At 34.9% G+C, this 23853-nt stretch overlaps 2 protein-coding genes across 4 annotated transcripts in view; one reads left to right on the forward strand and one right to left on the reverse strand.

Moving 5' to 3' along the window:
* Positions 1-22678, forward strand: part of ZDHHC2 (zDHHC palmitoyltransferase 2) — a 98723-nt gene extending 76045 nt beyond the window's left edge. The window contains exons 13-15 of one of the 3 annotated variants that reach the window (XR_013446658.1): positions 262-361; positions 5852-5922; positions 22493-22678. The gene's annotated coding sequence lies outside the window, so the exon portion shown is untranslated. Of the gene's footprint in view, positions 1-261; positions 2804-5851; positions 5923-22492 lie in introns of those variants that run through there. The other 2 variants (XR_013446657.1, XM_036101915.2) reach the window with 2 other exon arrangements.
* CNOT7 (CCR4-NOT transcription complex subunit 7) lies at positions 6160-22567 on the reverse strand. The gene is made up of 6 exons (XM_036102042.2): positions 22433-22567; positions 20367-20560; positions 14777-14938; positions 11830-11974; positions 9421-9531; positions 6160-7836 (listed from the first exon to the last, which is right to left on the reverse strand). Exons 1-6 carry the CDS (start codon positions 22547-22549, stop codon positions 7708-7710), a joined length of 858 nt encoding a protein of 285 aa, XP_035957935.1. The 5' UTR covers positions 22550-22567; the 3' UTR covers positions 6160-7707.
* Positions 22679-23853: the final 1175 nt, after the last annotated feature.

The following is a 23853-nucleotide window of genomic DNA, read 5'->3' on the forward strand; positions in this document are numbered from 1 at the left end:
TTGGACCTTACCCTAGAACTACTGAATCAGAATCTGCATCTTCTGCATTTTAACAAAATCCTCTGGTCTTGTAATGTGCACATTATAGTTTGAGAAGCACTGATGTAGAGGTCTGTATTCAAGAGCATATCTGAGCTTTCTAGCCTAGAAAACATTTAATTTTGAACAAAGAATGCTATTCAACAAATGTTGAATGAGTTGGTTAGTTTTTTGTTTTTTATAGTTCACACAATGGTTTCACGATTTCTGTTTCATTTCAAGGTATCAATGCTGTAGGTGGATGGAAGAGGCTTCCCACTGGAAGGCACCATTGGCCTGTTGTTCCCATTTCCCTTTGGCTGGATATGCAGAGTATGAATTGGTTAGTTCTCTCCAAGCTGTTGCTTAAAACATAACACCTTTTTAAATCCAATATACAGATTGTTTCAACTAACATGAATTCTTGTTAAATATTAGAAGTAATTAAAGTTTATGGATCAAGGGCAAAAATATCTTCTATCATAAAAACTTGGAATAAATTCATGGGCTAATTTTCAACCAAATGTTTGGGTAGTACAGTGTGTACACATAAAAAGCCCATTAATCATCTGATTTTCTGATTCAGAAAATTGAGCCTATTAAGATACTGAAATTTAAAAGATTTCAAATTACGGTATAATGACAGCTTTATTAGTTACCTGTGAGGTGCAGGTAGCATTATCAGACTTGTTCCTTCCCTCTGTTGTGAATCCAGCCCCAGACTGAGTGAACTAGAATGACTATGAATTCATTGCAAATTTTAAGTAGCCTTGAAGATTACCACCATTTTTGCCAGACTTTAATTCTAGCCTTTGTTCACCGCTGGAAAAGAAGTATGATCATTGAAGCCTGAGCTCACTGATAAGCAACTAGCTAGCAAATTTTTGTCACAACTAATACATTACTAATACATCCAAATTTTTGTCACGACGAATACATTACGATTACATCCAAAATTTATTTTTCATCTCTTCTGACCTTCTTAAATTGGGGGAAAATCTATAAAAACAATTACGAAGATTGGTTGATGATGTTCTTTTGCGTCTTTTTAAAAAAAAAATCTCAATTTTTTTAGGTTATTTGTTCTCTTGAACATTGCAAAAATATTGAATTTGTTAAGAATTCTTAATGGGCCACTAGATTAATCCTTCATTGATACCTATATTATTTCTGTGTCCCCTCATCGAAAGTATGACAGTTAAACTTTATAGTTCTTCAGATACTTAAGATTAAATTATGCAAATCATTAAAAGAAATGATATACTTTTAGAAATTTAGTTCGGTATGAACTAAATGGTGTGCTGTTTGGAAATTGAGTTTAAGGTAAACAAACTAAAGTGGCATGTTTGTTGATGCCAAAATGTTCGGCTTCAGTAAATATACTAGGAAGCTCTCGTGCCTTTTATGCACTATTTGAAAAAGTTTTATTCTTTTTTTTGAGTGGAGTGTAAGTTTTGTAAATGTTAGAGATTAGAATAAGCCGTAAACATTTTTTGGTACTGATTTTGAGAATTTAAAGCAGATTATCTTTTAAACTTACACAGCTAAGGAACTGGTATTTAATCAAAGAGAAAATGGTATTAAACTTTTCAAAATCTGAGTTAGACAAAAATGCAACACATAATAGACTAGTAGATCAGAGGATAATGGAGTAAAAAAGATCCTTGCAAATACTCCTTCTTTCTAAAAATGTAAAGTTTTATATTTAAATGAGTTTGTGAAACAATCAACGTCAGCCAAATCCATTTTATAGATCATTTGAGTGTAATTCTTAGAATAATAGGATGGCACTCTTTTCAGATTTTTTTTTTTCTTTTTTTAAAAGCTAAAGACTTTGATCTGACGATCTGTTTCAGGAAATCTCAGAAGATATGATGCATTTTTTACTTTTTACTCTTAAAGCATTTTTTGGTCATCATTGTTTTATTACCTGAAGTGCCAGATTGGAACCTGTAGGTACTGCTGGAAGTCTTAAGGACAACAGCATCACGTGATGTATTAAGAATTATATGCAGCCAGGTTATTTTCAAAGCACAGTACTATAGCCATTTTTGTGGACAGGATTCTGTGGTATGTTCCTTCTTGTCAAAATAGAAGAGAAGAAAAAAAAGAGGGGTTTTTATTCCTTACCTTGCTAGAGTACTGTTAAATTTTCCTTTAGGTCTTTTGTGTAATTATTGAAATACATGAGTCAGTACACATTAGAATCAGATTCAAAAAAAAAACTTTTACAAATAAATTTTTTACATTAAGTTGTAATGGTTCCTTTTGTTTTCATACAGTGGATAATCTTTTAAGGGTTTTTGTTTTGTTTTTAATCTAGGTGGTTTATCATTTTTAGAGATGATGGCATATCTCATTAGATACACAGTATAAAGTTTACCTGAGTGAATAAAGCATCAAATAGACCTACATTTTGTACATATTTATAAAATATACCTTAAAAACACTTTAAACATTTTGTTTTAAAAAATTTAATTGTTCGACTCAAACTTGAAGACACTTACCCTTCAACTATCCGGATAGTCCATTTAGCTGATAATTTTGATTTTTTTCCTGTTTTTAAAAATTCTACCATATAGGTAAAATTTTTAAGAATTTTTTTTTAAATATTGTACAAATACTTCATATACTTTAGTTCACTGTTTGCCATTGTGCAAAAGAGGGTTTGTATTTTCAAAGATAAACTTATTGCATCTAAATACAATGATGGGACATTCAAGGCAGTGCTTATCCATGAATTCCCTCCTGTTCTACCATAATAAAGTCTGGTTGATCACCTTTACTAGCTGTCTAAATGAAATTGCCTTTGCACTGACAATCGAAATTGCTTTGAAGATACACTTTTCCTAATCGTCTACCAGAGCTACTACAGACAAAATGGATCGACAACCTGGTCAGAACATAGGTCTTTTGAGAAGAGGTGGATGACAGGAGATGAGTATGTGTTGGTAAAATGCTTCTGAGGACACTTAAAAACAGACTGCAAAGCTTGAGTACACTGTGTTCAACAGATAACTGGGGAATATGGCATGTTCGACAGTAACTATGTTCTCTTAGAGAAATCAAATGCAAAGGATTTATAGAAGGTGTTCTTAAAAAATGAAGGTAGTAATCATGTGATTCATGCTTCAAGAACCACCTGTGAAAACAGTCACCCTCCCCATTATATTATAAACTAGCAGATTTTCCCTGTTTTGACTTACGTGTGTCCCACAGCACAATGTTCCGTTTATTTCCATCCTCAGAAAAAGAGGATGTTCTACCATAAGGCAGTCTAGGTGACTAAGAGCTCATCCTTTAATTGTTCTTAAACCAACAAAAAGTTAAAATAGGACTGGGCAATGCCAAACAAATCACTTGCAGCTTTTTCTCATGGCGGGAAAGTGACAGCAGAAAACTGGTGACAATGCCCAAAGGTAGATCTTTGTTCTTGTTTGTAGCCAGGATTCAGTATTTGTTAGCTTACTGTTGGGGGGAAAATGTGTTAAGATGATTCATCTTTTGACTCATTTCTGAGACCAGTGAGACCAAAGGGGGCCTTTTGATAAGTGATTTTAAGCTCTGGTTTATGCTATGTAAAGGAGCTCCTCATTACTCAGAAAGGACAGTACTAGTTTATGATTTATAAAAAACTATCCTTTATGTTGCATCTTCCAGGGAAGGTTTTACAGTGTAAGGAGCTCTCCTGACCTGAATTTATTAATACTTAATAGTTCTTGTTTGACAGATAAAGGTGCTTAATTAAAATGAGAAAAAAAAAAGATGCTCCAAAGTAGAATTCTGTTGATGCCAAATTAAAAATTTATTATCACAGAAAGCTTCAGTTCTTTGTCTTTTATTCAACTATGAAAGAAGAGCTATTGTCAGAGTTAGAATTCCTATCTTTTTCATTAAGTATAGCCTCCTAAAGTCTAGTATTAAAAGCATCTTAAATGACCTAATCAAACATTTATTGTGAAAGGTGGATATTAATAAAAAGCAACCTTAATTACACACTAATGTTAATGTAACATGCAAACATGTTTCTAAGTTCTTTAAAAAATATCCTTAGGCAAGTAGAGTCTGTGGGTGAGCCCAGAATGGCTACAAAGAATCAACTGGAGGAGAGTCTGGACACACATATATAGCTCAAGTATGATGTTTTTGTTTACTCTCTTTTCACATGGTCTTTGCACTAGTGTAAGACACCAGCTAACAACGAACAGTGTTTATTCCTGTTTAGAAAAAAGAAAACAAAGGTGACAAGTGAAATGGGTACCAGCCGAACCAGAACACCGTACATTTTCACAAGGTTTTTTTTTAAAAGATTTTATCTTTGAGAGAGAGAGAGAGGGAGAGAGAGCACAAGCAGAGGGAGCAGGGAGCCCGATGCGGTACTCAGTCCCAGGACCCCGGGATCATGACCCGAGCCGAAGGCAGACACTTAACGGACTGAGCCACCCAGGTGTCCCTTTCACAAGGTTTTAAATTTGACCAACTCAACCTTTTTCTGCTCCATGCATATTTTTACATATTCAGAGTTAACACATTTGAGTAGATTTCAGGTTGCACTAATGTAGTGGTTTCTCAACTTCTTTGAAGAGTCTCACCTGTATTTCCATACAGACTACAAAAAGAAACTAATTCTTTGGTCACTTCAAACTTAGAATTGATTGAAAATAATAACAGCTGGGAAAGCACTAGAACATCTGACTTATTTAGAGCCAAAGAAAAATACTCAAAATCCTTTGTTGTTTTATAATTAACCATCAGTGTGCCCAGTGTCCTCACCCTTCAACCAACTGTTCTTTCCAAAAGGCTAAGTCGTTAAAATTTATTTTCTCTAGACACAATTCTTTGGGCTACTGCATTCAGAAACCATGCCCTACGTATCAGTAAATGGCTTTGCTTGACTAACAAATGGGCCAGTCATAAACAGCCTTTGGTTGTAGCCTCATTTTCATTTCTTATTTTTGTGAAGAAATCATGTTGTGTTAAGATATTCCATTTTAAAATTTCTGTTGCTTTCCCGATAGTTGGTGATGAGTGCTTGGTCTGGTTAGGTCAACATATCCTGTGTGTTTTAGCAGTTACAGTGTCATTGCTTGACACACTGTTTTGCCGTATCATTTGGTAAGATAATCCACATTCCAGTGTGCCTTCAAGGCACATCATTCAAACTGCAGTTTTCTTGTTTTGACATAATGGGTATGATCTGGTAACAGAAAAAATAAAATGTTGTACAGATAGACTTAAGCACTCCAAATGCTTTCACGTCACCTGTGTCACTGATTTTGTGGCATACCAAAAAGGAATGTGAAATGATGAGAAAGCCAGCAGCAGTTTCTGCAGCAGCTATCCAAGCTTCCCACTGTGGTGCAAAAGTAGCCACGGACAGTACAGAAATGATGAGTGTGGCTGCATTCCAATAAAACTTTATTTATGGACCCTAAAATTTGAATTTCATAATTTTCACATGTCAGGAAGTATTATTCTTTTGATTTTTTTCCCCCCAACCCCAATGGCAAAAACCATTCTCCTCTCCCTGGCACAAAAACAGGCAACAGCCTGGTTTGGGGCCTGTAGGCCATAGTTTGAGGACCCTTGCTCCAGGAGATTTAATAGAATATGGTGAGTCCAGAATTAATGGCTCGGGAACATTACAAATTATCAGCCAAATACCTCATGTCCAAAAGCTAGATTTAGTAAAGGTCATAATGTTCCTCTTATAGAAGTTATAAAATAGTATTACTGCTTAAGAGACAGAAACCAAAATTGACACAAACTATGAAATTCAGCAACTAGGTAGCTATTCAAAAGGGAATGTTTATAATTCCTATTTTTTTTTAAGGAGGTGAAGATCAAAATAAGAAGAAACCAGTTAGATCTGCTATATTGTGTCAGCTTTAAAAAGAAGCCACAGTAAGTCATATCAAATGGGTTTACTGGAAAGGAGATAAAAATCAACTCTTAACATCTAGTTGAGGTATTCATAAAGAATAAGCTGACAGTGTTGAAATGCAGAAGGCTCGATTAAGAGACTAATAATTAGCTACAGTTAAAGAAGTTACTGAGTTCTGTTTAGCTGCCCAAATTAAAAAAAAATAAAATCTCCCAAATGAATATTTTTAAAACAAAATTACCAGTCATCGACATATGTAAGAAACCATTTCTGAAGCCTTTATTTACAAAAGCTTTAAAAACAAACAATACCCTCTGTTTTGCAAATAACATTTTGTTTAAAAAGGACCACCCAGTTACAGCATTGTAATATCATGAATAAAGAATGTACAAAGGAAACAAACCAATGTGGCTAACATTTTAAGATCTACTAGTATTACTGATTGAAATGTAGATAACACACATCATAACTTGTAGTCTACCATTTCAGGGAAGAGTTAATGATTACCAAAATGTCTTCCTACACATGCTCTGGTCTGGTCACATATTCTGCATGGCTAAATATTTCACAGTCTCTTTTGTCAATATATATAAAATAGATTGCAAAGATATACACAAAAAAATAAACAAGCATTACACTCCTCAGGTAATTTTAATTAGCTATATATAGACAGCCATATATATACACACATATACGGCTTTATATATAGAATATATTTTTGTATTTTGTTGTTTTGCACCAAATCTCTCCATTATTTATCTTTGTAACAACTATGAAAGCACAATTTTTTGTCTTCTAATTTAATTTGGTACAAAATATACCTAAAGACTTGCTATCTTTGGACTTTAATGAAATTGATTTGTTGAATCTACAAAGCAAGAGCATCGTAAGTATGGCTATAAAATTTTTAAAAAATTAAAAATAAGGGTAAACAGTGACAGAATAAAAAGCAGATCAAAGGGAAGTGTGCTATCATAAAATAACTGCAGCTTTAATTATCTTGGATGCCAGTTTCCCGGCAGACATTAAACATCCAATCACAAGGGATCTTTCCTGAAGGGTGTAAAGCTGGTTTGAAAAATTCTTCAGTCACAGAGCAGCCTACACATGCCAATGAGAAACTGACAGACACTAGATGTGCTTGGAAGATTAAACACTACGTACAGAAACAGCAGTGACTAAGCTCCTCAGTAGTTTTTTGTCTTTTTTTTTTTTTTTTTGTAGTCTTGCTGAATCAACCGTTTGCACAATGCATGTGCTATTTCCGTGGGTCAAAAACAAGTAAATATTGTATAAGGTTGGCAGATGGTCATTTTTCCAGCTAAGAGCAAGAAAAGCCAAAGTTTCTGATAAAACAGAGGATTTGAGTCAGAATCACTCTCTAAAGTGCAAAATTGATGGTCCACAATCTCAAATAGCTAAAATTTTCCTGCAGAATGGAAGGGAGACATGAAACAGGGAAATAAATTACAGTCAGTGCTAGTTAATTTAGGAAGGGGGAAAAACAAACCAAGCCCAAGCAGGTAAAGTTTATCAAAATATTCAATATGATGCAGTTTTCCCCACTCTCTGTCACGCATGCCTGCTAACAAGTATATTAAGTTAAGGCCAAATTTAACCTGAATGCTTTTCTATTTATTAAGATCTGAGATAGGAATGGTCATACTAGTACTGAAAGGCAGAAAATAAAATGGGCTATGAAAAAAAAAAAAAGTATTATCTATTGTTCAAGGGATTCAACCAGAGATAAAACCTATATACAAGCTTGTGTATAGCTCAAATAAAAATAAAAGGACTATTTCATGTCATGACTGCTTGTTGGCTTCCTCTTCATATGCATTCCCTGTGCCATTCTGTACATAGGATGAACCAGAACCAAGGCCATACAAATGACCACAATATTTGGCATCATCAATATGATCTTCAAAGAACATCTAAAAAGGAATTTTGGGGAAAAAAAAAAAGATAATTTTAACCAAAAGGTACCACTGGTAACTTATATTTCAGCAATGTAAGTATTGACTGTTCATTAACTACAATGACAGCTCTTTTCTATGGTGCTCCTTTGAGGCCACACATTTTAAATTCAATGAGTAAGATTAATGTTCTCAAGAAGTACAGAGAGCTCAAGAGAAACCAAAGAAAAAGATTACAAAAAAAATGTATAAACACGTGTCTTTCCTATTAACATTTAGATCAATTTTATGAGAGTTTGTAATCATGGAAAAATGGCAGGCATTTTTATTCCATTAATATAACAATACTCAACGGTGAAAATGAATGAATATTGCCAATGACGGGAGAAAAAAGTTTAGCTTTATAAGTAGCCTTGAGTCTACATGCACAGCTGAGTTGGCTGAAAACAATCAAACCCTGAACACATTCTGGACAGTAAAAATCTGAACATCCACACTAGGTTATTCTTGAAGAAGCCAAGGAATATAAAGATAAATTTGTAGCAGAGAATCCACCATTAATTGAACCATTAAGGTATTTTTTAAAATGCAAAGCTGAAAATTCAAAAAAATTGTTTAATTCTCTAACGTAGCACTGGAAAGAAGTACAAAGTATTAACTTGTCATGAAAAGAACAGTCCAAATCGCTTCTGAATCAATACTTGGCAGAACAGCTATTATGCTTTCTATTATTAATACAATTGCTACAGAAGTTTTAAATTTCCAGATAGTTCTCAGTCAATTCTTGAGTGTCTAAGAGGATATACTCAAAAGAATTCTATAGTTATATTTTACAAAAAGGAAAACTTTCTTTTCTTTGCATTTAATTTACAGTGAGGTATGCCTGCGTCTATCACTCCATTACATAAGCCAGGAGGAGACCTGGGTTCGTTCAGTTCCACTCTTCCATACCTAGCTTTATATTCAGTACTGCCTTTGCCACTTAAGGGGCTGTGCTCATTATGATTTTTGATTCAACTACTTCAGATTTACTTAACCACTTGAGAATTCAGAACCTCTTAGTAAGATTCAATCTACTAAAAAGCACTATGTAAGCACTACTCTATAAACCCTCAAACTGCTGAAAAATGGCATGAGCAAATGGTATTTTACCAGCAGTTTAATGCCTACAAGAAGACAATGCGGGGGAAACCTAACATGTAGATTCCTTGACTTGGCAGCAGCAGCCCTGATGTGCTCCTACAGAGAGAATTCTGGAGTTCTCCCGCTAGTGATGTGTGTGTCCTTGGAGAGAAGTTACTAGCCTCTAGCTTCAGTTTTCTCATCAAGAAATAGTATGGTTGGACCTACATGATGCCTAAGGTAGTTTAAACTGTTTCATTTTTCAGTCTATGAAGAAACCATTTTTTCACTGCCCTGTGAACTACATTTCAAGAGGACTTATTTTTGAACACTCATTCAAGTGTGTTGGACACAGCCTACATGCATCTCTAACCAGATCTTCATTTAATGAGCACTTATTGCCCAAAAACTTTTGCCGTTAGATTTTAAATGTTCTCAACCTAACAACCAACTGAGAAAAAGGCACTGATGTCTTCATACTTCTCTCATTTTGAAAAAGGCCATTCCTGTGAGCAACGAATCAGATCCCGCTTGATGCTGTGGTCCTATCCGTTCCAGCTCTAACTGTTCAGCAACTTCCTGTAAACCACCCTGGAAGAAAGAAAACCTGCCTGTCAGCACAGAAACAGTACAATGCCCAAATTCACAAGTCACCTAACCTAGACACTGACCAAAATATAAATGGACTTTAGCACGTAAAGATGGACCTTATGAAGATCAGAAAAAAAAAGAATGTGAATTACAAATTGAAGTATTTGTTGAATATGGGAGAAGTTTATAATTTAATAGAAAATGAGATCCTAATTGGGAAAATTTACCTTCATCATATGCTTTAAGGCATGTGACAGACAAGTAACATTCCTAAAGATTTGGGGGAAGCAGATGCTATACAAGGGAACAGGTGTACAGGGGAACATTTATCAAGTACATTCAGTCAATCCATCCATCAATATAAAAATGACCATTGGCAGTTCCTCTCAAACTTTCCTGAGCTTTTCACCAACCCATCTCTAAGTAGTTTATCCATATAATTTGTACAAAACAAAGCTATTATGACTAACCCAATCCTTAAAAATCCACTAAGTGCTTAATTATGGTTTTGTTAAAAAGAAGAGTATGCTGTTATAAGAATACAACTCCTTAGGAGGGTCTAAATATTTGCTTATTTTAATATTGCCAGGCTTAAAAAAGAAAAGAGAGTGAAAGAGAGAAAGAGAAAAAGAATAAAAGACAAAAGTAAAAAGGAAGGAAGAGAGGGAAGGAAAATAATGGGGGGGAAAATAGGAGGTAAAGCAAGAAAGATCAGGACAAACAAAACAGACACAAATTCCTCCCTAATTGTTAAGGCAAAGGAGACCTCCTCTGCTTCACAGCTTGAAACAGTGCTCTGCACAGACAGCTCTTACTTCTGTGCTAAAAATAACATGAGGATTAAGTATCATTAGCAGCTGCTTAGGAGAGCAACAGAATAGGGGCATTCAGCATGGCTGACCATAGATCAAAAAGCACCTTTGTCATTAACCTAAATTTAACACTACAGCTCACTCAGGGCATATTTAGAATATCTGGTGTACTTAGAAATCTTCCAATTTCATACACATAGTGAGCAATAATTTGATCCTGTTTCTAAAATATGTCATTGTAGAAACATGTCAGATTTTAAAAAGCACTTCCAAAGCCAGATTAAAACATCTAGGCCATGGATTCTCAGCATGTAATGCTTTCAGGGGGTGGACTGAGTTTCTACAGTAATCAGGCTATCCTACTTCAAGTTCACTTGAGTCACAGAGAGAAGTCTCTTCAAATTGCACACAATCCTACTGCTCTTAGGTGCTACAAACATGAAGTAATCTTCCTTAAAAATTTCCCCAGTTATATGCCATATTCTCTAATAAGGCAAGCAAACTTTGGCCAAAAGACTACTTATCTTCTGATTTTAAGTTCATCTGTCAAAAGCAAAGTTTCCTTATTCAACTCCTACATTGTTTCTTTCTGCTTAAAAGTAAAGCTCTTAAATTTTTACCATCTCCTAAAAGTGTAACTTTATTTGCACTTCTAAAACCTGGTAGGAAAATGTGATAAACCTGATGTAGGTTCTACCAAGCAGCCACTTACCTAAATGTGCATTTTAGTTGCAGCTTAAATACAAACACAGCTGGAGGAAAAAAAAAAAAAAAAACCCTTCTATTTCTTGGGAGTCTGTGCCACCACTGGTGAATTCGTTCTCAAACTGAAGGAGCACTTTACATATTAAAGAAATGTTCCTTTTGAGAGAATTCATGTTCAGAAGTAACATTATTACACATGCATTCATCAGTGTCAGAATGTAAGCTTCTGTCTAGACAGGACCTACGCATTTACAGTAGCACTAAGATCTTGACATCTTTCGGGCCAGGAAAAAATCTTTTAGCCATGTAAATTAATCCTAGGAACATGATCTATGACTAGAACCAACAAAATAATTTTTTTCAGGGAAAACTCTGTTTGCTACATTACTAACTACACTGCTGGCCACCCCCGATTTTATCTTGCATGGATAGACTGTGCGCATGTTGGGCAGTGTGAACTTGCACTTCTGTGCATGAGAGCCTCGCTAGTCCTCACATTTTTGTGCAGGTTTATGATTTTAATCTGGCAATGATTAAAATCTGATTCTTGGTTTGAATTTTGTTGAAAACTTATTTTGCCAATATATGCTGAAACTTTGAAAAAGGATTTCCTACAAATTATTTATGCAACAAAAAGAATCAAATGACCAGATAATGTAATTGCATTTAATATAAAACTTAAAATATGCCTTAAAACAACATCCCAGGCTAAAATCTTATTTATTAGTCCCTCAGTCTAAATAGTGTGTAGATTACAAATAGCCACTTAAAAAAGCCTTACTTTGAGATTTTTGCAGCTCTTCATGAGGTACTTCACATCATAAATGACAGGAAAAAATAATCGAAGGATCTCAAAGAAGTCAAGTTCTTCTTCAGGCAAGTTAGAGTTGGTCAGGATTTTGATTAAATAGCCAAAGTCATAACCACTACAAAAGGGTTAAATACAGAACAGAGACATATGAATACCACAGAGATGAAAAAATATTCTGATACAGATTTTAAGTGAGCCACAACTGTAGGTCAAAAAAGGAATCAACCAAAAACACACACACACACACACACAAAGAAGAGAGAAAACAGACATGTTTGTAATAATGGGAAAATGCCATCATCTTACCAACAGTGATATGAACTTGTCACTATTATTCAGATATCAGCATACAAATCTATACTAGCATCTCAAGCCTGCAGTCACTAGATTACTATTTTGCTGATCTCTAAAGGAAGAACTCTTTAAAAAATTATCAAACCACCCACAGATGTCTCAAAAAATTTTAAATAACTACGGAAATGGAAAAATAAATATGAATGGAAACGTGGCTAAAGATGTCAAAAGGTAGCAGAATTGGCAAAAATAATACAACTCTTCCCATATTTTACATAAAGAGGTCATATGCTTCAAAACCCAGAGTGGGGTGCCTGGGTGGTTCAGTTAAGCGTCCGACTCTTGATCTTGGTTCAGGTCACGATCTCAGGATTGTGAGTTCAAGCCCCACACTGTTGTGCTCCACACTGGGTGTGGAGCCTACTTAAAAATTAAAAACAGAAAAACAAAAACCCAAAGAGTAATTCCCTAATGAAAGTATTTTCATTTCCTTAAATGATTTTATCATTCTCTTCCCTCAAAATTCTGTTCCTATCTCATACGGCTCCTCAAGATATACTAATGGAAATGCTGCACATGGAAGAAATAAAAGTAGTAAACACTGAGAACTACTATTCAGAGAATAAAACACCAACTCCCACATTTTCAAATCAAGATCTCCCATCTCTATTGTTTGTTTTTTTCCATAGCTGTGTATGTCCCCACGTTCCTGTGCCATAATTACACACACTCTTTTCTCTATCTACCTTTCCTTCAAGGACAAGATGCCTTCCCTGAAGAGTCTAGCTCCCAGTGATTTCTTATACAAGCTCTTTTCTTGTACCACCCTTTAAAATGCATTATTGTTTTCTCCACTAGTCCAGTAGGAATCACATTTTTAAAAATATCTTAAAATCTTTTACTTCAAATAGCTTGAAATCAGTACATATTTGGTGAGAGATGGTATTAACATATCTTTTGGGGGGATACAAACAAAATTTCTATTAATGTTCAGAATTACTTCTAATTTTAAAAAGAAAAAAAGAAGCTTTACCATTGAAGACCATTAAGGAATAAGCAATTAATGGCAGAAACCTTTAAATTTTCGGTAATTGGCAAGGAAGTGACTGCTATCTAACTAAAGAGAAGTCAATACAGCATTTGCTTACTACTAGTAAAAGACTGTACAAGAATTCAGGATTTATAAATTCCTTAAACTAGTCTTTATCTCCTAGAAATAGGTTAGAATATGATGAAAATATTTAATGACATTTAGAATAAAATCTTAACATACCTTGACAAATACTGGAGTCTAATTTAGAGTCTACATTCTAAGAAGACATGAACCCTTTGTTTTTGTTTATCTTAATAACCCCAATGTCTAGAATGCAGTATTTGCTCAGAGTATTTTTTGAATGAAAGAATAAGTCATATACAGCAAAAGGACAGGATGATGCTTTCTATTCATAATCAGAAAAGTCAAAAAACCAAAAAACAAACAAAAAAAACCCATCGAAAAACATTGCTCAAGTAAAAGAGACTTCAGTCTTGTCTCCTGAGATATAGGCTCAAATGGAGAACAGAAAGAAAAGATGACAGGTGACAATTAGTATGTTCAATACCTTCAACTCAAAAATTACTGCCTAGTACTACATCAGAGTTTGCAATATGAATAGTCCTTCATTATACTCATTCCAGAGGCCAGAGTTGGAAATTCTAAAGCATGCAGGAGACTCTATTTTTTTTAAAAATGTCTGAAATGGACCCAATATAAGAACATTAATAGAAGGCCAAATAAAATAATTCCCAAGGCCACTTTTAGTCCCTGTGCTTCCTGTTTATTTAGTGTACCTCAATAGAAAAACTCTTTACCTGGAAGTCTATTTTTACAAAATGGAACTAATTCCCTTTCTAGAAATTCTCTTTAACAATCCAGTTTTATTTTATAATAAGAATTAAAAATGACCATTTACTGAAAATTTATTGTGTGTAAAACCTTTTACCAAAATGCTCTAAATATATTATTGGTCATTACAACAAGATATTTACCTAAGTGATGTCTACCTAATAACTCTTCTTTAAAAAAAATTAAAATCCACCACCCCTACCCACCCCTAACATTCTCTTTGCTGTTTTTTTCTCCATAGCACTTATGAACATCTAACAAACCACAATATAAATTCATCATTTAAAAAAAATTGCCTACTCCCACCAGAATATAAACTTCACGAGGATGAGGATTTTAGTCTGTTTTGTTCACAGCTTAATTCCTAGAATCTTATACCAGAGTGCTTGGCACTGGTAGATATTAAATAAATATTTTCTTAACGAATGAATGGTTTCATTCTAAGTATCAGAAATGTTAAATAACCCTTGGTAACATTGATTCCAAATGGCATTGCTGGATTTAAACCAAGATCTACTTTGTCAGCCTCTTTCCACTACGCAATACTGTCTCTCTCATTGGCTAAAAATGAAACACATACCTTTAAATTAACCCTTAAGTAGACCAACATTAGCTTCTTGAGAGGAGATTGCTACATGGCAGCCAGTTCCTTGTAGAACTAAGCCTGAAAGTACTGAAACAGTGACCCACACCAAGGAAATGGAAACACAAATGCTATTTTCAATGCAATCTTTTTACCTATGAAATGATAACCATTTGACCCCTTCGCAGAGGACCACTCCTGATGTCATAAGAAGTTCTGCAAAGTACTGGGTCTCAATTCCTTCCTCCTCATGTTTTTTAAACTGGATGCCAGATGTTGTTAGTAGCTCTATAGAGTCCTGGGCATACATGTCCTCCCTGGCAGGGGAAAAAGAAAGACAACCTTCAAAAGTGCCATACTTCAAACTGTTTTTCTCCCACTTACATCTACAACCTACAGTGCCAGAAACAACAAAACAGAGGATTGGCTTGGGTCCGATTATTCCAATGTTTCACATATAGAAAGGAAAATACAATTTAAATATTGTATGTAATAAGGTTATTATTTTAGAAAAGTGTTCAGTAAATCATCTTTCAAAACAGTCCAAGGGTGAGATTTTAATTTTTACTATCGATTCAATGTCATTAGCCTTTCACAAGTTAAATACATTTAACTGAGTTTGAAAAAAGGGTCTTCTACTCACCAGGAGATACCACCACAAAGTGAAGTACATGTTCTTTTCAGGGGCTTTAGTCTCAGCAGCCTTTTTATTGCTGCCAGATGGAGCTGTAGCCACAGGGCGACAGCCTATATCCATCTCCCATGTCCCAGCAGCAACGGTAAGGATACCAAGAGGAAAACATCTGATGTGGCTAAGTTAAAACTGCATTCCATCCTAAAGAAAAAGGAGTTTCCTCCTCTCACTAATGACGAGCCTTTCAAATGGCTCCAATAAACAGTAAAATGTTTAAAATGAAAGACTGTGCTATAATAGCAATAATTTCTTCTTCTAACAATCTTAATCCTAGAAAATCACCTCCCAAAAATCAAGCCAGGAAATCTAAATATAAACCAACCCTTCAAGATTTTACTGAAGCCAAAAAGAAAGCCCTAATTTCTAAGCACAAACACACAGGTATCCAAAATGTTAAGTTAAATTAAAAAAAGGATCAAAAGAAAGGTATAGGTTTCTGAGAATACATGAAAAGTATTTTGTGCATTGCCCACTGCATTTTTTAATTTACTTTTTAAATTACAAGAATACTGGTTTCCACCACTTAACAAAAGAAAATTCTATTAAAAGCTTTAACAAAACTAAGCCAAAAGAAAAATTACATTTAGGTGAAAAGGTATTCTTACAGTCTATTCTTTGGAAATCGGTCTGCTTCTAAATGTCTTTGAAAATAACAAAACATAATGTTGTATGGTGCCAGATGGTAAATACACTTATTGTGGTGAGCACTGTACAATGTACAGAATCATTAAATCACTATGTTATGCACCTGAAACTAATATAACGTATGTGAACTATACCTAAATATAAAAATTTAAAAAACAAACAAAAACTAGCCACTGGAACATCTGAAAAAACAGAGGGAAACTGTAATCATCACTTTAGGTCAAAATTTCCCCCAGGAAAACCCTTTAGGAAGGATATCTGAATAAATCTAATACTAAACAACAGATATCATTGGCCTTATTACACTAAAAATATGTATCTTAAACAACTAAAATCTCACTCATCAGGCTCTGATGCTCACATTGAGAGGCATACTTTAGCAAATTATAACCAACCCAGAGTGTAAAATTCTTTCTCTAGGCTTACATTATTCTGGGCCATATACTCACTTTATCTTTATTTTAGTACACTCTACCAGAATGTAAGCTTCAAGACGGCAATTAATTTTTGTCTCTTTTGTTTAATGTCTATCACCACATCAAAAAACATATGAAGTAGAACAGTGAGTATTGCACTATTTAAGTCAGAATTTCCCAAACTTGCCCAGTGACAGCAATCATCCAGAGAGCTTACCAAAAATATGGATTCCCAGGTCCTCTACCTAGACCTATTGAATCACAACATCCAGGTGAAAGATCTGGGTAAGTACCTCAGGTGTTTAATGATCAACAAGTTTGGTTTAAAAAAAAAAAAATGCATAAAATTACTTCTCTTTTTTTCTGTATAGTTCACATAACTCAATGCAGATTAAGCTAATGTACTATCATTTAAATTTCTTTGGAGTAAATATTTTAAAACTTGGAACCAATTCCACGTTTTATAATGCCCAACTCATTAGAAGAGAAAGCTGAAAGCTCCATACAGGTAGGCTAATAAAACTCTAAACAGGATAAAGAAAATTTCCTGCTGGTAGGGAAACTCCATAATTGTTACAATTTAGTTCTCCAAATCAACAGACTGTCCCCTTCCCACAGTATCCACCACTTCAAGTTTTGAAATCATTCCCCACTTCAAAAATCCTAGTACATGTAGGAATATATTAAAGGATGCAAATCTCAAAAAAGTCATCAAAACATTGTTTAGTCAAAAATGTAAGGACTGCTGCAGGTGCAGGGATTGGCTTACCGATTAGAACAATCTGTTCAGAACAGCAATGAACAGTCATGTGACTGCTCCTAACACTAACCAACTACTGAAGTTTAAGGTGGCAAAATATCCAGGTATAATAATTGAACGGGAGTGAAAGCCACGTACAAATCCCTAAAAAAGGTTTTCCCAAAAAGCAGAGATACAAGGCTACTCAAACTATATCCTAAAAACAGAAACTAACTTAACTAGGTATGTTAAATCCAATAAATATATTTTTCACCGTTTTTTAAAGTAGGCTCCACGTCCAACATGGGGCTTGAACTCACAACCCCAAGATCAAGAGTCACACTCTCTATGGACTGAGCCAGCCAGGTGCCCCTACTTTTTGACCTACCTACAAGTATAAACTTAGCCTACTACACAAATTGACATTTTTAAACACAGCAGATTAAATATTTTACAATTTGGAAATGCTTTCCAACCTCAATCCATTCCTGGCTCACCATACATTTTATATTTTAAAACATGCACCTTATATATTTAAGTTTTGCTAAAAATCAAGAGCAAAGGCAAACCAGGATACAGACTGTCACAAATGCATAAATGGTCACTAAACTTAATATTTAATGAACTCAAACCAAGAACACATAAGATGCTCAAAAAATCTGCAGACTATATGAAAGACAACATGAACAGCCTGCAACTCCACACCTGACAACTGCCTCTTAGCCTTCAAATGCCTGTGCATTATCCATAAAACAAAATCAGAACTACCCTTTGTTTGATTCTGCTGTCTTTTCCACTTACAGTCCTCCCTGTATCTCCTCTCCTCTACCATTTTCCTTAAATGAGCTATCAGCTTCCTTTCTGTTACCACTGAACCCACAATCTTCTGTAATCTCTACTACACTATTAAAATGATTCAAATACTAATTATTGCAATCATCAAATTGATGTTTTAGAAATTCGTTCTCATCTCCTTTGAGATAGCTTTCTTCTGCACAGCTCATCAATATTCTACTTCAATTTTCATTTTACACATCAACTCCAAATTCAGTTTAGGGAGAATACATTGATCATTATCTAACAATCTAGCAATTCTAATTTTTGGACTTTGGCAATGGAGAGCAGACAGAAATGTTACAGAAACACTAAGTTATAAAGACCATGACCAACCTTCCTCAACACTATATCCCTCACACCTAACACAGCTGCTGACACATTCTAGGTACTCAATAAAAAAGTCAATTTTCGGGGCGCCTGGGTGGCTCAGTTGGTTAAGCGACTGCCTTCGGCTCAGGTCATGATCCTGGAGTCCCTGGATCGAGTCCCGCATCGGGCTCCCTGCTCGGCGGGGAGCCTGCTTCTCCCTCTGACCCTCCCCCATCTCATGTGCTCTCTCTCTCTCTCTCATTCTCTCTGTCTCAAATAAATAAAATCTTTAAAAAAAAAAAAAAAAGTCAATTTTCATCTTTCTTCAAAATATCCAAGATTCTATTCATGGTACCCTGTCTTCATATTAGGTAGTCCCAGTTTTATCTTCCAAATAATTGTTTCCACTTAAATAGTACATTCTACTACATCCTTCTTAAAAATTTCTTCTTAGACATTAACATTAGTATAAATGGTAGCAAAACCTGGTAACAAGTAGCCCTCTCTGTATAAGAAAAAAATGTCTTTCAAAGATTATAATAATAAGGCAGCTGTTATCATAACATAGTGTTTCTAGAAAAGGAAAATACCAATTTTACCAAAATGGGAGACATGGATGGGTCACTTCCTACTCATGTATTTATATCACAACACTATCTCAGTTAAAAAAGTGTTTTAATGATCCAACTTGGGAAAAAAGTAACACAGAACAAATGAAATGGTGACGAACTAATTTTAAAAATGGTTATCTTTTGAGAAAAGGATAAGACAATTTTCAGTGTTTCAGAATTATAGTACTTATAAAAGGTTAGTACCAGTTAGAATAGAGAGGAGTACTTTTTACCCTTTACAAGGTTCTGGTGTATATTATGAAATCCAACAAAGTAAAACAGAAAATGAGGCTAAACGCAATAAGCCATAGTACTGTACCACTGACAACACTACTCTCTAAAATCATCAGCCCTGCTTTTTAGATCTTATATGCTAAATATCACATTATTGTACAGAGAATGGGAGGTTCTCACACTGGCACTACTGTTAATTGTCCCACAGCTTCTTTAACTATTTTTTGAACCAGATGTAAGATCGTATTACACAAGTACAAGCTGTCAAATAGAAGGACACTGCAATGTTGTAACTTAATCAGAATGTACTAAACATTTCCCCACCTTAGAGTCAGTTTGTAAACAATCTGCTCTTACCCAAAAACACTAAACTTCCCTAAGCTATCAAGACATCAAGTAAGGAAACTGAGTTTCAACCTTGGGCTTGAGTTAGAATTCAGATTCTGAACAGTTTCTGAAAGAAATACCAAGTTTAACGATACCATTACCTCTCTTATATGTAAGTTACAAGAGGTTTTGTGGGCTGATCGGGGACTGTAGCTATTATATAATTATATTGATTTGACAGGAAAATGCACCCAAGTTTCCAAGAAATGTCTTACTGCCCTTGACACATAATCTACTCACAAACTGGAGTTTGACTGTAATAAAAATCTCTTCACAAGAAGGATAATTACTACAACAAAGATGTATATATTTCAAATTGCACACAAAGTTTGAAAGTAAAACTAATGTAAGATTATTTTTTCTATCAAGAAGTGTTTTCAATACCCCAAAGTTTTTCAGATTTCAAAAAAAGTGGCAGTCATACTTTTCAAACAACATCTTTAAAATTCAAAGTATCTGAATATAAAGTCTTCTTTACCCTGGTTCTTTCGTCCCATTAGAAGAAATCTAGTCTTTTGAAATCTTAGGTTTTAAATATTTCTAGGATAACTGCGCCAAATTCAGTTAGCATTTCATTCACCATACTTGAGGGAAATCAATTCCTAAAATTAAGCTAAAAAAAGTCTGGGTTAGGGGCGCCTGGGTGGCTCAGTTGGTTAAGCGACTGCCTTTGGCTCAGGTCATGATCCTGGAGTCCCGGGATTGAGTCCCACATCGGGCTCCCTGCTCAGCAGGGAGTCTGCTTCTCCCTCTGACCCTCCCGACCCTCCCCCCTCTCATGTGCTCTCTCTCTCATTCTCTCTCTCTCAAATAAATAAATAAAAATCTTAAAAAAAAAAAAAAAAGTCTGGGTTATATTTATTTCCCACTTACGTCAAATTAAATTTAAAATTAAACTGCCAAGTTGAAGTTCCTGGAGGATATTCTCCTTGCTCATTCATAAATGTCAGTCCTAGCTGAATTATCTTTAACAAGTCTACATTACATCGCAATAGTTGGTACTGATAGTCAGCATTGCTCCTGAATTCTCCAATAGGTCTTGCAACCACACCTGGAAACTCGGTGTCCTGTAAAATAGTTTTAAGATTCATTATTTACTAAATGATCAAAACCACAATCCACAAATTCTTAGAATAAATAATTTTTGGTTCAAGTCAAAGAATACTGCTATAGATAATATTCTACACATTCATCATATTCAAATACAAATTACCTTTTAACTATGAAGAGCGTTACTTTTTAGATCCATAAAATAAAACTCTACAAACTTAATGACTTTTTCTTACTTTAAATACTGTGTCAGTAAAAAATTATTATGTAGAAGACATGAATGATAAATGCACCAAGTACTCTATTCCCAAGGAAGGGAAAAAAATTAGAAATTCATGTTTCTCAAAGGGTATGTGAAACTATGCTCACAATATGCTAGTGTTAAAACAAATGAAGAACTGGTTAAAAGGAATGGAAAATGCATACTTTCCAAGCATTTCTGAGACAGGGTTTTTCTAAATATCAAAACTCTCTTAATTTCTTGGGCTAAAATAGCACTCTCTCTATACGTTAGAGAAAATATGTCATCAAAAATTGCATGATACCCACTTATTCCTGAAGAACGTTATCATGTCTCTAATGTCACTCCTTATCATCTGAGAAATAATCACTATATATTTTTGTGGGATAAAAAACAACTTCAATTCTAATTATGGGTAAGTATACCTTTATTAAATAGGTTATCTATGTACACTTGAATATTCGTATTTTCACCAACCTGCCCCTCCCCACAGAAGTACATTTATTTATTTGCATTAAAAATACTGAGGAAATGATACTATATCACTTTAATTTTAAAATTCAAACTGGGAAGCTAAGAACAAAATCTGAATACCAAATCACTATGAAACAGTAAAGAAATTAAAACTCTAAAGTCAGTCCAACTCAACAACCACTTTACTGGATATTTTGTGTTATGCTAGGTGTGTTGTGGGAGAGAAAGGATGACTAAGGCACTAATCCCTTGCTCAGCGGAACTTACAATATGGAAAACAATACAGTAACTATAATACATGTACAAAGTACAGCAAATAAAGCAGCAAAATAATTAACTGAATAGATGGTCTAGGTAGATTGAATACTAAATGCAAAAGCAGAGATGCTTAACAGCACAGTGTGTTCATCCAACTCCACTGATGATTAAAACAAATGACAAAAAACCTGCAGATTAACAATGTTCCACTGGGAGATCTGATTTTTTTTTTTTGAGAAAGACATGCAGGAGCTCCCTAGCTTCTGTGTGCTCATCTGGTATTATCAGTTAGGCCTTAAGTGTTGCTGGGAGCTAACCTGGCACTCACAGCTAGGTTCTAATGTTCTTCTGTTGTTGAGTATGAACAGTTTCACACTTCAACATCAGACAAGACCACTCTGTAATCGTGACTGAGCATAGACAAAAACATAAACATTGCCCAAACCACAAAAATGACCAAACATCCTTCTATCTTGGCTAATGTTAAGTAACCGTTGCTTCTTTATAGCTTTAGTCTCATTTCAGTCTTCTCATTCAAGACTTATTAAGATACCCTGTTATAGAATTACCACCCTTCTCAACAGCATCCAACTCAGAGCAAGGCCCTGCCTCCTTAATCCCTCCCTAAAACCACCTGACAGAAGCTCAGATCCTAAAAGTCCTTTCTAACACTCTTACTCAAATGCCCCATGGCTCCAGTGGTATGCCTTTTCCCTCCCTCCAATGAGTAATAAACCCAATTTGTCACACTGCAGGAGTGTTCCTGGTGGTCTCTGGTTGGAGGACACTGACAAAATTTTCTTTTTATAATTAAATTAATCTCTACAGTAGTAACCAAATGGATTGAATTCAAGACTTTTAAAATCCCTCTTCCTCTTTTATCAGAAGCATCGTAAGGATTTGATGATAGGCATACCATAGCAACGTAATTATATTTTCTGATAACTTGACGAATTTTCTTCATCTCTTCATCCAGGTTGCAAGCCCAAACTTCACAAATTCTTTGGCTATGATCTACAGTTGCTGCTGGCATAGTGAGGGCACAAGAAGTCTAGATGCCAAGCATCAAAATGTTATACTTGATTGAAGATTTGTTTGTTTCATAAAATACTTTATCCTTTATTTTTGTACCTGTCAAAATAAAAACCAGTGATAACAGAAATATGAATCATAGAAGAACTGAGTTGATACAAACCTAAAAGATTATTTATTCAAAATCCTTGATTTGTAAGAAAATCAGTTTGGGAAATGACTTGTCTAAAGTCACACATCTAATCAGTAGGGAAAAAAGAACTGCAACATAGGTTTTCTGGTTCTAATATCAATGTTAAGTAAAAACAGTATTTTTTATGTGTACATACTAATCATTTTTTAAAAATTTAACATTAAAGATTACTCTGAATTCAACTCACTCTCCAAATAAAACTTTATAAAGACATCTATTTCCACATAGAAAATGAAAAGTTAAATAGTGATATAATGTGACGGGATCAGATATTATTAGGACAAAGGTAATGTTTGCTTTTACTCATTAACAGAACATTCAAAATCTGATTTGATTATAAAATCTCCTTCAGTAGCATTTATTCAAGTCCGATTAGAAGGCACTTTTTAGTAAACCAACAACAACAACAACAACAAAAAACCAGAAAAAGCTCTTTCTGAAAAATAAGTAACAGCCACAGAAACTGAATGTCCATAACTGCAGGAGGGAGAAAAGAAGCAATAGGGTGTAAGCATTTCAAACTATTTCTAATTTCCTAAAAACCTGAGCATAAACATACATCTATTGTTTCTGGTCCATAAACAGAGTATCATGCCACAGAAAGAGTACAGACCAACATTTTGATTCTTGGACAGAAAAATTCCAAATGCTCCTTCATTTTTCACAGTTTGAAAAAATCCTAACAAACAAGGGTAAAAAAGGGAATTATGATACCCCCCAAACACTTAAGTCACAAATGTAACCTCAAGTCCTCTAAGAACAGAAACCAAAGATCTAAGAAACCCCTCCCTTATTACCCTCCCCACTCCGCTAACCACACACACACACACACACACACACACACACACACACACACACACTTCAGAAAGACCCTGTAGCTTAACATTGCTTTTTCCACCTCTCTCTCTACTACAATTCCAGAAGCCCCGACGAGGCACCAGAGGCCTTCTCATTACTGGAGATTCAATCTCCGTACTGCAGGCTCCCAAAAAAACGAAGACAGCACAGAGCCACTCAAGTCATAGATAACTCTCTTCCCCGGCAGAGGGCCAGCGTGAAGGTGCTTGATAACCATTTACTGGGGCCAGACTGACTCCCAAGCACTGCTGCAA

Source organism: Halichoerus grypus, chromosome 3, assembly GCF_964656455.1.
Source record: "Halichoerus grypus chromosome 3, mHalGry1.hap1.1, whole genome shotgun sequence".
Lineage (NCBI taxonomy): Eukaryota > Metazoa > Chordata > Mammalia > Carnivora > Phocidae > Halichoerus > Halichoerus grypus.

What these genes read in the sequence shown, in the direction of transcription:
- CNOT7 (XM_036102042.2), bottom strand. Translation starts at nt 22,549, where the DNA reads ATGCCAGCAGCAACTGTAGATCATAGCCAAAGAATTTGTGAAGTTTGG. An exon ending in AATATAATTACGTTGCTATG is followed by an intron (nt 20,561 to 22,432) that starts GTATGCCTATCA and finishes ACTATTTTACAG; the next exon opens with GACACCGAGTTTCCAGGTGT. An exon ending in CCTTTTTCAAAATGAGAGAA is followed by an intron (nt 7,837 to 9,420) that starts GTATGAAGACAT and finishes ATTCCTTTTTAG; the next exon opens with ATGTTCTTTGAAGATCATAT.